The 15,647-nt window shown below is 43.3% G+C and overlaps 1 protein-coding gene across 1 annotated transcript in view; it reads left to right on the forward strand.

Annotated features, from left to right (window-relative positions):
• Nucleotides 1-1,435: 1,435 nt before the first annotated feature.
• EPS8L1 (EPS8 signaling adaptor L1) overlaps nt 1,436-15,647 on the forward strand; it is a 75,340-nt gene continuing 61,128 nt past the window's right edge. The window contains exons 1-2 of the mRNA XM_083162662.1: nt 1,436-1,471; nt 2,868-2,908. Of these exons, the coding sequence (XP_083018788.1) occupies nt 1,455-1,471; nt 2,868-2,908 (58 nt within the window). The 5' untranslated portion in view covers nt 1,436-1,454. The remainder of the gene's footprint in view (nt 1,472-2,867; nt 2,909-15,647) is intronic.

Consider the following 15,647-nt stretch of genomic DNA (forward strand, 5'->3'; position numbering starts at 1 on the left):
CATATACCTAGCTCCTAGGTTTAACATAATCCTTTCCATCGAATATAGTTTTCTTTCAATTAATTTGCAAATATATTGGCTATGAATAACTGCCAGTATGTTTTTTAATATTATTATTATTGTGACTTGCTATAGTCATGGAATGATCCTGCGTTGTAGATGAAGAAAAGTGTGCTATTGTGATGTTGCCCATAGCAACCAGATATTACATCTTATTTACCTTTTAGAAGATAATAGATAGAATGTGATTGGTTGCTATGGGCAACATCCCATCTTCAATATCACTCTCATCTTAGTAAATTTAACCCATAGTTTCCATCTGTGCTCAATAGAGTTGTCAGCCTTTAGGCTTATTTTGTATTCTAGCTGTGAAATTCATATTACTTTTAAACATATAGGAATGTCTTATATTATTCTAAATATATTTATTCCTGGTCTTAGTAAAACATAACAAATGCAATAGATAATACACATCAGCAACTACAGATTTTACAGACCTGGACAGCTGGATAAAACAAGTCAATGATAGTCAAAGCAATTTGCAGTTGTTTACAACAACCACTCACCACCAACATCACTGCGAGTTCTCCCAAGCTGTTCATAGGCTGAACTCATATGTCTGCAAGATAATGTATGTATATACAGATGTAGCCGTGCTCCCCATCACCACAGCTTTCTTGGAATCGTCACACTGTGATATCTCCGCTCAATACGTTTCTATGAGCAGGGCCCCTGAGAGGTATGCTGGGCCACGGCAAAATTGGGGGCATGGCCACCTCCTGCAATTAGGCCACACACCCCAAAATTAGGGAGAGTGAAAAAGATTATTATCCCCCCACCCCTTCAGCAGCAGCAGAACACACCTACAGCATGTGCTGTGCTGACAGCAGGTTCAGCATGAGCTCTCACACAGTCAGTGAAATGATCATACTGAGCCTGCTGTCAGCACACCATGCAGTTGCTGCAGCCACCTGGGAGGGATGGAGGGGGTCAGACCAGGGCCCCCGCCGGCCCCTTTAGCAAGCACAGGCCTGGGTAATTAGTACCCGCTCCCCCCCTCTCGGCTGCCCTATCTATGCACATAGATTAATGCAACTACATCTGTGTGTTATATATATACATATATATATATATTTGTAGAGGGCGGGCTGGCACTCCAACTGTGGGGGGGGCAAATACCTGGGTGCCTTCTGGAAACAAATTTGTAGATGAACAAGAGACAGGCAGCAGCACTCCAAGGACCTTTTGAAATACACTATTTGAAAAACCCTTGGAGTGCCGCTGCCTGTCTCTTGTTCATCTATATATATATATATATATATATATATATATATATATATATATGAGAGAGAGAGTCTGCTGATAGCATATTAAGCACTGATATAACTGTACGGTAAGATGACAATCTATTTTATCCACAATCAGGAAGAAGACTGGAAAAGTAGAATAACAAGATGAGTGGCTCCCCTCGGTATGTACCACGATCAGCCCTTGTGATATTCTTATTTTCTTCTTGCTTCCATGCAGATAAAGGGATTTCTTGTTTACTCTGGACATAGTGCATCTGTAGACCTAAAGGTGCCCATACACGCACCAATTATCGAATGCGTTTTGTACTTTTAAAGTACAAAACGCACAGCATATACAATAATCATAGCGTGTTTATGGGCGGAAGCGATGCGACGCGATGCGCGTTCCTGGGAGTCCGATATTGTATGCTCCAAAAAGTATGTGCAGCACATACTTTTTAGACTACATCAAAAAAATTAACAGTACAAAAATGGGTTAAAATCGCATTGCACGCATCAAAATACACATCGCATCGCATTCTGGTAGAAAAATTGTATAGAACCATTGTACAGTCAAAAACGCATAGCACAGTAAAATTGGTGAGTGCATGGGCACCTTAAGAACCAATGTGTCATTGATATGCCGCCAAGGTTTGGGGCAGCCAATGATAATTTACTAGACAGATAATTGTAAAATGTTTATTTGAATGATATCACCATACAGTAGACACCGCTGTGTGGTGTAACTACTGTATAACCACATACATATATAGCAGCTAGTATTGTTGCTTGTTTTGCCTACTCGCTTTGAGTGTTTACTGTGCTTATTCCTGACTGTTTCGTCAAATTAAGGTGATACAATTATCTCAGCTCTATTATTATGGCTATGTGGCTCCTACTGTATCTTCACTTTAATGTGACCTAAAGCTGCATGACAGGTGTAATGAGAAAGGTATAAATCTCAGGAATGGGGAGTGGTGCTTCTTCTGAAGCCAAACCACTCCAGCTGGATTCTTTTTGATTCACTTGAGACAACACATCCATTAGTTCAATAAAATAGTCTGTTCCAAAGTGTTCTCAAAGAACAAAGCTACTGTTGGTTTTAGACAAGCAACATATAAAAGTTTCAAGTTGCTAACATTGGATTTCAGTGAAAAATGTAGACTACTTCATGCTGACCAATCAGTAGCTACTGTAGGTTTTTTTCTGTCTAGTTAGAGCTCCTGCTGCTTATGAAAAATGACCCTCACAAAATAGCTGCCCCTAACAGAGAACCATTTTTAAGGATGCTAAAGGAGGTCACCGCCTCCTATAGCATCCTCAAAAACTGTGTGCTGTAAAGGGCGGACATTTTGTGAGGGCCATTTTCCGGCAGGGGTGGGAGCAAATTTTGTAGTTACACCATCATTTATTTACAAATTTATTTACAAATAAATCTGCAACAAATACAACTTTTGCTCATGGTTTGCAGATTTATGCATCAATGCCTTTTACACTGCTTTTACCATGTAATAAATATAAATATATATATATATATATTTCCATTCCAATATTTAACTATTTTTTTTTTCATTTTAGCATAAACGGGATGACAAAACCCAATGCCAAATCCATATACGGTAAGTCAGATTTTATGACTGAGAATATAAAACAGCTATAGCATAAAATGCCCAAAAATATAACAGACTGAAGCATTTAAAAGATAAATTCAGTGGGAACATAATAGAGAAGGGCACCAGAAGCTTCCTGTGAGTTAACCTTCTAACAATGTGTCAGAAAAGTGGCTTCCCATCTATGCAAATGCTGATTCACAATGTGATAGGCAATAGATGGTAGGCAATGTAATGAAATGTAGATAATCATGGGTTCCTCAGAGCTAACCATAGACCCCCTCTAAGATACTAAGCCACCCTCCTCCATTTCAGTGTTCTGACATCAATCCTTTTTAAAAATGTGTATAACTCCTATTGGTTAGGATGTACTAAGGTAAAAATGTGGTAAAACCCTAGTTTTGGGAGATTTACCACATTTTCATATGTATTAAATCCCGTCCGCCATGTTTTCACCGGCCACCTTTGGGTGGCGATACCTATCGAAGCCTATGGGCTTCTTATCGCCACCCATCACAACCCTCCGACCCCCGCTGCAGATGCCGGTCCCCCCTCCCCCTGGCTTACCTTCTTCAAGGAAGCCTGGACCCGGAAGGTAAACTCCTCCTCCCCTAGCAATGCAGCCAGAGGAGGCGCCAGGGACAGCCTACTTAGGCTTTCAGCCGTGGTGGTAGTGAGGAGAGCCAGGCAGGTGACCCCCGCACACCACATCACAGGTATCGCGGGTGGTCTCCGTCACCGCATTTGGATGCTAATCGCATATGTCAGTACATATGCGATAGCATCGCAGCGGTGGCGTAGCGAGGGGCGGCGGTGTATTTTAATTCATCCCGCCCTCAATATGTTTCTGTGGTGCCACCCGCTGGGACTATGGTTATTGTTTATGTACACTGGGGATCAAACTATAAAGCATGTGTCATTCATTTGCCTAACACTAATTCCAGTGCACCAAGTTTTGCCAACGAAGGGCAAACAGTGATCTTTAAAAGTTTAAAGTAAAGGGTCAGCAAGTAGAATATCTGGTCTTTCTGGTTTTATCTCATGTAAATATGGGTGGATCATGTTAATCTCTGTTAAATAAACTGGACTCTGCAAAACAAGTATATTGTTGGGAGGAGAACCTCAAGAACTATAGCAAGACAGCCACTGCTACTGTTCTTTCTTGCGACATGAAAGCCAACAAATGTTATGGAGGGAGAAAGGCCTAATATGCAAGAAATACTGTAGCATTCCACACCATATACACACCTAACCACCTCACACCCAACTCATCTTTTTATATTTAACCAATCACACGAAATGCGATAACAAAACTACAACCATTTAACCACATGAGTCCCAGATCCTTCAACGGTTTTAATTTTGTCAGCTGGACCAGACAAATGGGATTAAATACCCTCCACGCATATTATTAAAGGCCTGGGTGTGAGGCAGCCAGATAAAATGTCTGACTGTATATGGACAGCAGAAGTGATAATAACATTGAGTTGTCTGCACTGGTCTTCTTGCAGCCTGAGAAGGTGTATGATGTGTACAATGATGCAACTGGACAAATAGTAAGATCTACTTCCGCAGTGGTCAGCAGATAATACCATATTATTGTCATATTCAAAATCACTGTGTGTAGGTTCTGCATTTTTATAATGGCTGCATTGTAAGCCTTGTGTTTAAAAAAAAAAAAAAAACTTGGGTGAAATTTAATAGGGTGAAAGATTCAGAAAGTGAGAGCTAAACAGATGGAGCACAGTGCGGCTCAGATACAGAACTCTAATGGAACCCAGATACATGGTTTTCACCTGTGGCAAGGAATGGGGAGAGAGGTGTGAATTTATGCTGCCAGAACAGTGTGATGGGGCCCTACAGCAGTACTGTGGTGCCAGCTAAAGGTGGGGTAATTTCCAGTGCAATCAAGCCCCCGTATGCATGCTTACGCCCCCTGTACTGGGGCATGCAATGTCTCATGGCAGCCTTTAGTGTGGCTGTGTATTGGTGTACAAATATCATATAATCATAGCTCCAAGGCAGTGGTTCTCAAACTCAGTCCTCAGGAACCCACACATTTCACGTTTTCCAGGTCACCGAACAGGTGCATTATTACTGACAGTTTAGAATATCTGTAGGTGGAGCTAATTGTTTCACTTCATTCTTTGAGGAGACCTGCGAAGCATCCACCATGTGGGGTCCTCAAGACTGACTTTGAGAACTTGTGCTCTAAGGTCATGATGTCCTTTATACGTCCTTCTCATGTCTCTGTGGGTATCTTCCTATAGCTCCAGTTTGAATACACTGTCTATAAACATACTGGTGAAGTAGGTTATCTGGCTCCTGGCAGTATGGATACAAGCATTATTCTTCATATACAGTACAACATTTAGATTGTAAACTCCAGTGGGACTGGTAATGATGTGAACTTTTACGTATACTCTGTACACTAAGCCATGCCACGTATGTAGCACTATGACATATGATTGGGACTATATAAATCTAGATAGAGAAAAGTATAATAATAAGTGATATGCTAATTTTATCGAGAACACAAATAGTGTAAAAATGGGGGAATAAATTAGATTGCAAATTTTTGTAGGGATGCTTAGCCTCTCGCCACATTTTCTGGCTATAGTTAAGTATTTGTTTATACTGTTGAATAATTGATTGCACATCATTATATAATACACTGTCAAAGAGTCCTTGAGATCTGTCTGCTTTAGAAAACTTGGCACAGGAGGTTTAATGGAGAGAGAGAGAGAGAGAGAGAGAGAGAGAGAGAGAGAGAGAGGTAACAAAACATATTTATTAGGATATCATTGGTTACATAATATTGCACTTACATAAGCAGAAGAAAAAGAAAACAGAATGTCCCAAGGCACAACCTGGAAGTCCTTGCAGCCTCAGTGTTAACGGAGGGTCACTGGAAGACCTCCTTTTGTAGAAATCTGTTTCTAGATGAATAGCATTGATGGCGCTTGACTCCGTGTGATGAATCGTGATGAATTGTGATCGTAAAGAAGAAAAGAGAATATATCAATTTCTTCAAAGATAGTAAATCACTGTGGTATACAGGGAGATGGAATGGTGACGTACCAAACTCACAAATAAAATAGCGAGATCCCACGCATAAAGGTTTCTTAAAGGAGTCACCTTCTGTGCCAACATAAACATATACAGGAAGGGTTGAATTTCACTTGCGCTAATAATGTATGGGAAGCTGCTCAATAAAAAACTTGCAAATATAAAAAAGGAAATGAGCGCTAACAAGGTTGAGGGAAAGAGTTATAGGGAATAGCAAAAGGGAAAAGATAAGGAAGATTAAAAGCAGAAAGGCACCTGTAAATAAAAGGGTTAATGAAAAAATGTTTACGTTCCTTTGCAGGAGTGTTTGTGTTAGAAGTCCGTGGGGAGCCCTGTCGCTATCCCTACCTCTATCCAGACTCTTGCGTGCAGGCTGCAGCGTGTGTGGAGCGAGCGACGGTGATGGTAAAAGCCGCGTCTGTCTCCGCTCCGTTGCTGCAGCGTTTCAGCGTGTCACGGCTTGGCTTGATGTAATTCTTCACCGGACTGGGACTGGGTGGCGGGGTGAAAGCGGCAAGATCTTCTCTCCTCCACGGGCAGCAGGGATCAACGCCAAGCTCACTTTTTCAAGATAATTTCTGCTGGTTTCTATTTGTCTCTTTTATAGGAAAACTTTATTAGTAAAAACGGATGTGGTCCACATCCGTTTTTACTAATAAAGTTTTCCTATAGAAGCGCTCATTAAATATTAATAGCACAGGAGCGCCGCGCCCCCCCCCCCCCCCCCGCGCGCAGGTTAACATCCCCGACCCCCCCCCCCCCGCAATGTGTTTAAGAAACCCCCCCCTCCGTGCAGCCGGCACCTCCCGTTGCAGATCCCGGCAGTACTGTATGGACGGATGCACTTATGAAACAAAGTGTCTTTCGGAAAATGGCTGCCCCATCTTTCGTATGGGGGCAGCCTTTTTCCGAAAGTCACTTTTCTTATAAGGGTGGGGGGGAGGTGAAGTTAACCTTAGGGGGGGCGCGATGTTAACCCTGGGGGGGGGGGGGGTGATGTTAACCCTGGGAAGGGGATGTTAACCCTAGGGGGGGGAATTGCGTTGAAGACTGCACTGGCTTTCACCCTGTATTTGGAAAGTTTTCAAAAACGGGTCTGCCAGTGTCAAAAAAGGGCACTTAAACGGTAATATACCGTTTAAGAGATGCAGTGTGAAAGGGGTTTTACCTGGCAGACCTGTTTTTGGAAAGTTTTCAAATACAGGGTCAAAGCCAGTTATGCGGTCTGAAAGCATCATTACTGATCCCTAAGGTTGGGAGCGCATCTGTAAATTAATTTAGGTCTCTCAGGGAGTATTTTATGCAAAATAGGATCCTTAAGTAAAAGATCCCAGTTGCGTTTACAGATCCCTTCGATAGACTTATGGAAACTCGTATACTAAGTATTAAAGGCTAATTGGTGGGTCATTAGTGCGAGGTTTATCTGATGCAGCCTTTTTTCCTACAAAAGATTTCTCTGTATTTTTTCTGTTTCCTCAAGTGCTTTCACCAGTAAGTTTGGTTTATATCCTTTATTGATGAATTTCAAAGTCATGGTGGTTGCACTATTCTTGAAATTCACTGGAACAGTTCCTTTTTAATTGTATACAGTATATTGACCTTTTGGGACATTGGATAACCAACTATTGAGATGATTGCTTTTAGGGTATATGTAAGTGTTAGAATCAGATGGTTTCGTATAAATGGTAGTCTCAATTTTCCCATTCTCAATATAAATTTTTAAGTCTAAAAAATTGACCTCAGTTCTATTGATGATGAATGCCATATTAATATTTAAATTGTTAGAATTGAGGTAACTACAGATATTATGTAGTGTATCCATCTCTCCTCTCCAAATAAACAAGACATCGTCGATGTATCTCCACCAGCGGACCAGGCTTGCACCACAGCCATGACCCTGCCAAACACACTGATCTTCCCATCTTGCACTTACATGCCCTAAGAATCTTTCCAGCATCTACTAAAGCTCTTAAAGAGACCAAAGCATATTTTCTATCTAATCATTCGGGGATAAGGCATCATTTGAATAACAGGTGTTGCCTGCGTGTTTACATTATGGGCAAGGACGTAACTACCATGGGTGCAAGGGGTGCAGCTGGTATGGGGCCCAGAGCTGAAGGGGGTCAAGCTTTACTGTCTAAGTTATATGTTTTACATACATGTATCACCATCAGTTGATAACTAGGGGACCCATAAAAACTTTTGCTATGGGGCCTACGAGTATCTAGTTGCACCCATGATTATGGGTATCTCTTGCACCAATATGTCTTACCCGCAACTTGGCTACCCATTAGCTCATTCTCAATCAACCCTGATCCCTGCCTAATGGATTGTTTGCTAGTTTTGAACACTGGAAAGAAATCAACTTTCTGTAGAATATGGGAGAAATGGCTCTCACCCTCTCATTCTAAGCCTAAAATAACTTCTCACTATCACAGCAATACTGTATGAAGTATGGCTGTAATTTATCATTGCATACATAATGGACGTGGGGATTTTCTAAGAAGCCAGAATATGGGCGCAGAACAAATGGATACGACAGGGATTAGTCGTATTCTGGGGGAAATACGATTAGTGAATAGGGCAAATTTACTAAACTGCCATATTCACCTGATCCCTATTTTCTGATGGCGTAGCAGTTTGTATTTAATGGCCTCCACATTTGTACGAAGCGGCAACAATACAGGGATCAGTCAGATCCGTGCAATGTTGTTTTGTGAAAAAAAATAGAAAGAATAAATAAAAACCGTGTGGGGTCCCCCCGCCCGGCAATAACCAGCCTCGGGCTCACTGTGCTGGTCCTGATTGCAGAAATACAGGGGGGGGGGGGGGGGAGTTGGTCTCCTCCTGTACTTCTATAATCAGCACCAGGCTCATGGGCTGGTCCTGGTTCCCAAAATACTAAGGAACAAAACGAATATGGGTCCCCCATTTTATATAAACCAGCACTGTGTCCATACAGCCAACAGGCTAATGCCACAACTGGGTAACCTGACTTGATTGGTCAGCCCGGGCCGGGACCCTGGGGAAGTGGGGACCCCCCAATATAGGCTACCCCCAGCCCGGGCTAAAGCCCAAGACTTTCCCCAGTGACCCTGGCCAGTGGGCACTGGGCTGATAGACATAAATGTGTAAAAGGTCGAAATATAAACTAATGGATTAAGTTGTGGAACTACAAGTGCCATCAAGCCTCCTCCGCATGCAGGGACTTGGCGAACTACAAGAAATTAAAAGTTTAATATACACTAAAATCACTCTCCAGTAGTAATCCATTAGGATACCTGCGAAAGTAAATTATACTCACCATGACCTCCGGTGAAGATCGCATCCTCTTCGTTCCATGTACTCAAAAATCGGATGGCCCTCCCGGCCTTTTGGAAAGGTGGGCAAGTCCCCTGTAACCTCCCACCATTACCCTTGGCACATAGTTGAATGCCGGCGTTTTCCCCACTATGGGGGAGGAGATTGCACTAAAATGCCACAAATGACTAAATTTAAACCTTGCCCCCTCTCTGTAGACTCACGAATCACTGCATGAGATGGGGCAGGGGTGGGGCTTAATGATATCAGCATCTGCCCTGCCCCCGGAACTGCACATCAGTATCTCCTCGCCTCCACGCCTATATGCTTATCTTTGCACAATTTATATACAATATATTACTGTCTTTGATTTGTGTGCAGAAGGATCACATGAGTTGCTGCTATGAATTCTGCCAGAATCAGGAGCAGACAAGTATACCTTACCATAACCAGAGAGTTCTTGATTCTAGAACAGCACTCCTTTCAGCACTAACAGCCACTTGGAACAAACTATACTTGTTGCCTTAACAAACATTCTCAGACATTGCATCTTTATAACATGTTCAGAGATTTAAAGTGACCCTGCCACAATATATATATATACTGAGCCAATATACTGTACATCCTATGGAATCAGTCAGTGGGCATTTGAAACATTACTGAGGCTGGTGTACTGATCTTGCTCCATGAGGTCACTAGTTCCCATTACACTGATCAGGTGCAGATTGGGAACTAAAAGTGGCCCTGGAAAATGTTCTCGAATTGGCCTCATATGGATACCGTATTGCTGTTGTGATGATAGTCCCATCCGCATAGTATTAATCTGGCCCTCTGAACTACCCACATAACCTTCATAAACTCTCCTATCCAGTTGCATCCCCACTGTACAATCCATTCATATCCTCATGTTTTCTCTTCCTTCACTTTCCCAACCTCCTGACCCCAGGCTAGCATTACTGTGTGACCATATCATACAGCCCACCATAAACCTTTGCAATATGATGGAATATTAAGCAATGAATAGGACCTATCCTTGGGGGTTATTCAGACCTGATCACTGGGCTGTGAATTCACAGGCTGGGCGATAGTCGAACAACTACTCGTATGTACAGCTCGCAGTACACATGCACAAGGTCATCCAGTGATAAGATCCAGAACAATGTTATAGAGGATGTGGGAGACTTCCTATAGCACCTCTCCTCAATACCTTGATTAACCAAGGGTGTGGGCATTAAATGATAGAGTAATACATTCCTTATAAGTGGATCTGACTACTGGCTCCCTTTTAGTGTGTCGTTGCATGTATCCATTCCCCTCGTTCGTAGTTGGAAGTCCATAATCCAAATGTATATGTGGAGATAAAGAATATAAAATGTGTAATATTGTTATCTCAGGGGTGGGGTGCAGATAACTATCTGTGCATATACATCAGGGAAATGGGAGTACCCTGACTTACTCCAAACGAGTGCGGTGTAAACATAAGCCCTTAAGGAGGAAAGCGATATATAGTGGTACCCCACTTACTTCTTATGAGGGGCTGATAAACACATCAAGGTTTCTTTCAGTATTCTTGAGCATGGCATACTCATGTTGAGATAGTGCTTTGACTATCACGTAAAGGTTTCTTTTCTTTTCCTTTTGGGATTGACTCCTCACGAATATGTACCGAGAGTTAAAGTGTAAAAACATCATAAAACATTTACCGGGACGTTCCTGCGGTATCCGGGACAGTTGGGTGGTATGTGGGAGGCTTTGACTTTTTGGGGGGATGATAGAAATAGACCCCTAAGTTTACTTCCAATAGCTGTACTTTGGAAGCCCTCCTACCCTACAGAAAACCATTTTTTTAAAACAATAATATCCAGCATCTTTCTTAATCGCTGCCATATACAAGTTGATTGACAGAAAGTCGGCATTTGTTTGTGTCACCCAGATGTTTTTGAAAGTGTCAGAGAAAATGCAGGCATGCCCAGGAGTTTTCAGGGAAGTCGCGTGATGTCAGTTCTGGCTGTTAGCCTGTTTCTATCGCACCATATGAGTAAGTCCTGGGTTACGCACAGACTGGATCCAACTGAGTGATGTAATCAGGATTTCTTGCAAGGCCACACCTCTTTATGTTTAGGCACAAGGGGTGTATAGAGTGCACACAGGTGTCAGCACACATGGGAGGTCATTCTGATTGACCCGCAAAACAGCTTTGCGGGATATCTAAACACAGCCCACACGAATGCCGGTCCCCGCTCACACGTCAATTTCCCCACACGTATGCGAAGGGATGTTTAGCATAAACATCAATTTGCAGATTAGTGACGGGCGGTGTAATAATTCGATGGTCGCCGACCACCATATGATTTCTACAGCGCTCGGAGACCTAAGCCACCTCTCTCGTGTCTTAGATCTGCGGCGTCCCTGTATGGGAAGAGGCGGGCAGCTGACATCTGCTGCCGTCAGCTGCTCGCCCCCGCATCTGTGTCATGGCCACATTAGCATGGGAATGCCCAGTGTTTTCATGGGGATGCCCATGAACCGCTGGGCGTTCCCATGGGCGCTACCCCTCACCTCCGCGCCCCCCACACTACACGCACAAAGCGGCTGCATAAACGCATACACGTTTATGCGCATACGCAGCTGCTAAACATCGCTCCCCTGTGCGTATCAATCAGAATCAAGGGGGGGGGGGGCGGTACCGTCATCGGCAAGTGCATACACATGCATGCGAGGGGGCAGATGGCGGGGACAACGATGATCATGCATGTTCCTCCCTTGTCCGAACATGCTTGGATGAGGGAGAGGGTTGTTGTGGTTCCTAAGCTCGGTCCTCAAGACCTCACACAGTTCACGTTTCTGAGGTCACACGACAGGTGCACACAATACTCAAAAGATCCACAGGTGGAGCTAATTATTTCACTTTATTCTGTGAGGAGACCTGCAGTACATGCACTGTGTTGAGTCCTAAGGACCGACTCTGAGAACCTGTGCACTAAACGATATTGTTCACAATATTGTTCCGAAAACCATTTCTGAACGATATTGTGACCAATATCATCTAGTGTATATGGGCATTAAGAAGCCCTGTATAATAGCATTAAACAGTTAATGAGGAGAGTAGGATTTCTTTAATTTCCATACTATTAACGTTTACCCATTGCAGCATTCACCTCCTCCAGAATGCCGTTTTCTTATCCCTGCATACTGTAAAGGGGTGTACACACATGGGGAGATTTTTATCTAATGGACAATTTTGACTAAACAATTTTTAAAGAGATTTTGGCTAGAGGCAATGGAGATTTTGACTAAGCGATTGCCTGCACAGTCAATCTATGCTAAGCAATCTATGCTAGACAGTATTGACTAAACAGGAGAAAAATAGGGAGATTTTTGCTGACCTTCTAGGAGATTTTGACTATCTAGTCAGAATCTCCTGCCAAAATCTCACAGTCTGTACACTCCTTAAGTAGCCTGTGAATTAGTACTTCACATATATGTATAAAATACTTGCCCATTACCAATAGGCAGTTTGTCACACCTCATATAAACGCATATGTTTATCAGCAAGTGTTTACTGCACCCTGCTGTGTTCCATTCCTGTCATATTTCTCCATTCCACTGACAGAAGAATTATTTTTTTTTTTAAGCATTTTAAATTCTGCCTTTTTCTCATCTTGTAAAATGTGTCATATGCAAATGGCGGTCACTAATTACGTAATGTAATTGTTTATTACCTCTGGTTGTATTAGGATGGATGAAAAAGGTAAATATCTAAAATACAGTACTGTACCTGGAGGGACATTTCCCCTCTGCGCACTACTGCTGGCCGCTGTATAGCACTGACAAAAAGTGCTGCTGCTCAGCGACCACATCCTCCCTCCAGCCGTAAAAGGAGACTGCTGGGCTGTTGAACAGGAGCACTCTCCTTTCACTGTGAGATGTGCTGCTGCGCCACTATGCAGCAGCCAGCAACTGTGGGCAGAGGGATACCTGACCTGGGTTCTCTGCCATGTCTCTCCAATTGGCCAGGCCTGTGTAAAGTAGAACCCACCCCTCTCTTCTAATCACCCCTGCATAAGCTGCAGCAGCTGCCAACATCTGTAGATGACATTAGCTTACAGGGCTAAGCTAATCTTGCCTGAGCTTTGTAAAATACTCAAGAATGATAAAAGGAACTGTGGTAACCTATGTTACATTGGCATAAAAATAATGTGTGCCAGGTGAGTGGTGCACATGGGCCCCTGGGCTCAGAGGGGCCCACAAACTGCACATCCGGTACCCATATAATTATGCTTACCAAACCATCTGCCCAGCACTGGCTGAAGAGCTTCAGAAATCATTGGGAAAAAAGGCTGAAATGCACGTACTGTATCAGCACTCCCCACTCTCTTCAATTAGCAGGCCCCTCACACCCTACCATCCTACGCCAATGCCATCTTCGCTGTGATATATAGGAAGAAAAGAAAACACAACGCCATCTTTATCACTAGGACGGTGGCCTGCTTCATAGAGCACACCCAGCCTTTGGGAAATTGTAGGGGAATTTAAATCACATGGAAATTGCTGTTTATGTATAATTGTGGTTTTACAAAGAAAAAGAAAACTCCTTTGTGGGGGCATTAAATAAAAATATGTTATGTATAATGTATTGAGCGATCAGCTTGATAAATAGTCTCCTTAGACTATCTGACAAAAGGTCAAAAATACAATAAAGCTTTGTCACGCTGTCATTACCATATATAAGTACCATACAGATCAAATACAAAATATGCAGAAGCCATCAAATAAGAGTAGTGAGTCCAGTATGGTTTCCTGTCAGGATTGTGCACGCCATACGTGTAAATGACGAAATTCATGAAACCTTAAACATGTCTGTTGCTGGCGTGCTTTATAATAAAGCAGCACTCGTACTATAAGTAGAACACTAATAAGTATATTTTTCAGCTTGCTAATACATTAATTAAAATGAAGCACAAGGCGTTTGTCACACAATTGTCAAATATTTGCTAAGGGTGTCATCACTGGAAGCAGTGCATTAAAGCTCTGGGCTAAACAATGACATCACCTAAAATGCAAAAGTCCTATGCAGCCTGGTCAGTCCTAGAGCTGCTGGGTTGCCTATACATTACCATTAACGATTCCCTTCCACCATCTCACCCTTAATTAAGCCTTCTCTATATACAAAGTACTAATTCACCATTATATGGATAAACAGGCTGTAGTACGATGGTGTGGTATATTAGGCCAACAATGTCTAGTTCGACACGAAAACTCGACATGCACAAGGTTGACACTGGGAAAAAAGGTCAACATGAGCAAATATACACGGAAAAGGCGGCCATGTTAAAGGTCAACGAACGTGAGCTTTTTACATTTTTTTGGAGTCGTTGTCGACAGCTGAGCAGGGGGACCGTGAATTAGTGCTCCGTATCCGCTCTTATGGCTCACCATACCTCAGGCCAGGTACATTGATCCATTACTGCTGGGGGGATGGGGACTGATATCAATGTCATTAAGGGGCTAAAATGATGCTAATTGCATCATTTTAGCCCCACCCGCTTTGCAAAGAGCCACGAATCACCGTAAATAAACAGCCAACGGAGGAGTTGGGGGGGGGGGGTTGCGGGGCCAAGCAGGCTTGCAGGCTTGGCTACCTTTTGTAGGTAGGCTTGCAGTCTTGGCCACATTTCCGGGGCCCGATTTTCGGGATCCTCCCAGCCATTCCTGGGAGGGTAGAAAAGTCATACTTGCCTACTTTCATCTTCACCTCGGGTGAAGCCCAGAGAGGCAACACATCAGGGGGGCGGGAGCAAGGCTGACATCACTTGGCCCCACCCCCATGACAGAAACCTCTGTGATTCGTGGGCAGCGGAGAGGGGGCGGGGCTTAAATGTCGCGAAATGTCGCGATCGCGTCATTAAAGCCCCCTCCCCGCGGACCCGCGATTTCATGTAATTTTAACCAGCGGGCAAGTACCGAGCAGGGCAAATCCCAGAATGCGGGAGATTTGCCCACCTTCCCGGGGGTCGGGAGAAGGACCCGATTTCCGGGAGGCTCCCGGCCATTTCGGGAGGCTCCCGGCCATTCCGGGAGGGTTGGCATGCCTGAGAAAAGTTTGTTCCACATTAGCATCTCCATCCATATCTAAATGAGGGCCACAGTGAAGGGGCCATTTGGAACAGTTGTAGCTTTGTATAGAGGTTTTATGTGCTGCTCTGCACTGGGTTAAGTAATGAATGAGTTAAGCAATGCTTTATCTCCTTGTCGCTATGCAAACACTAGAGAAGAAAATCCTGTGTCTCTTGTTTTCTCCTGGTTGGAAAGTGTTTCACCAACAAATTAAGAAGTTCTATAAATATTGGTGTCTTTCCAGCTCTTGCAATGGCTGTGA

The sequence above is a fragment of the Crinia signifera genome, chromosome 19 (assembly GCF_055691185.1).
Source record: "Crinia signifera chromosome 19, ASM5569118v1, whole genome shotgun sequence".
Taxonomy (NCBI): domain Eukaryota; kingdom Metazoa; phylum Chordata; class Amphibia; order Anura; family Myobatrachidae; genus Crinia; species Crinia signifera.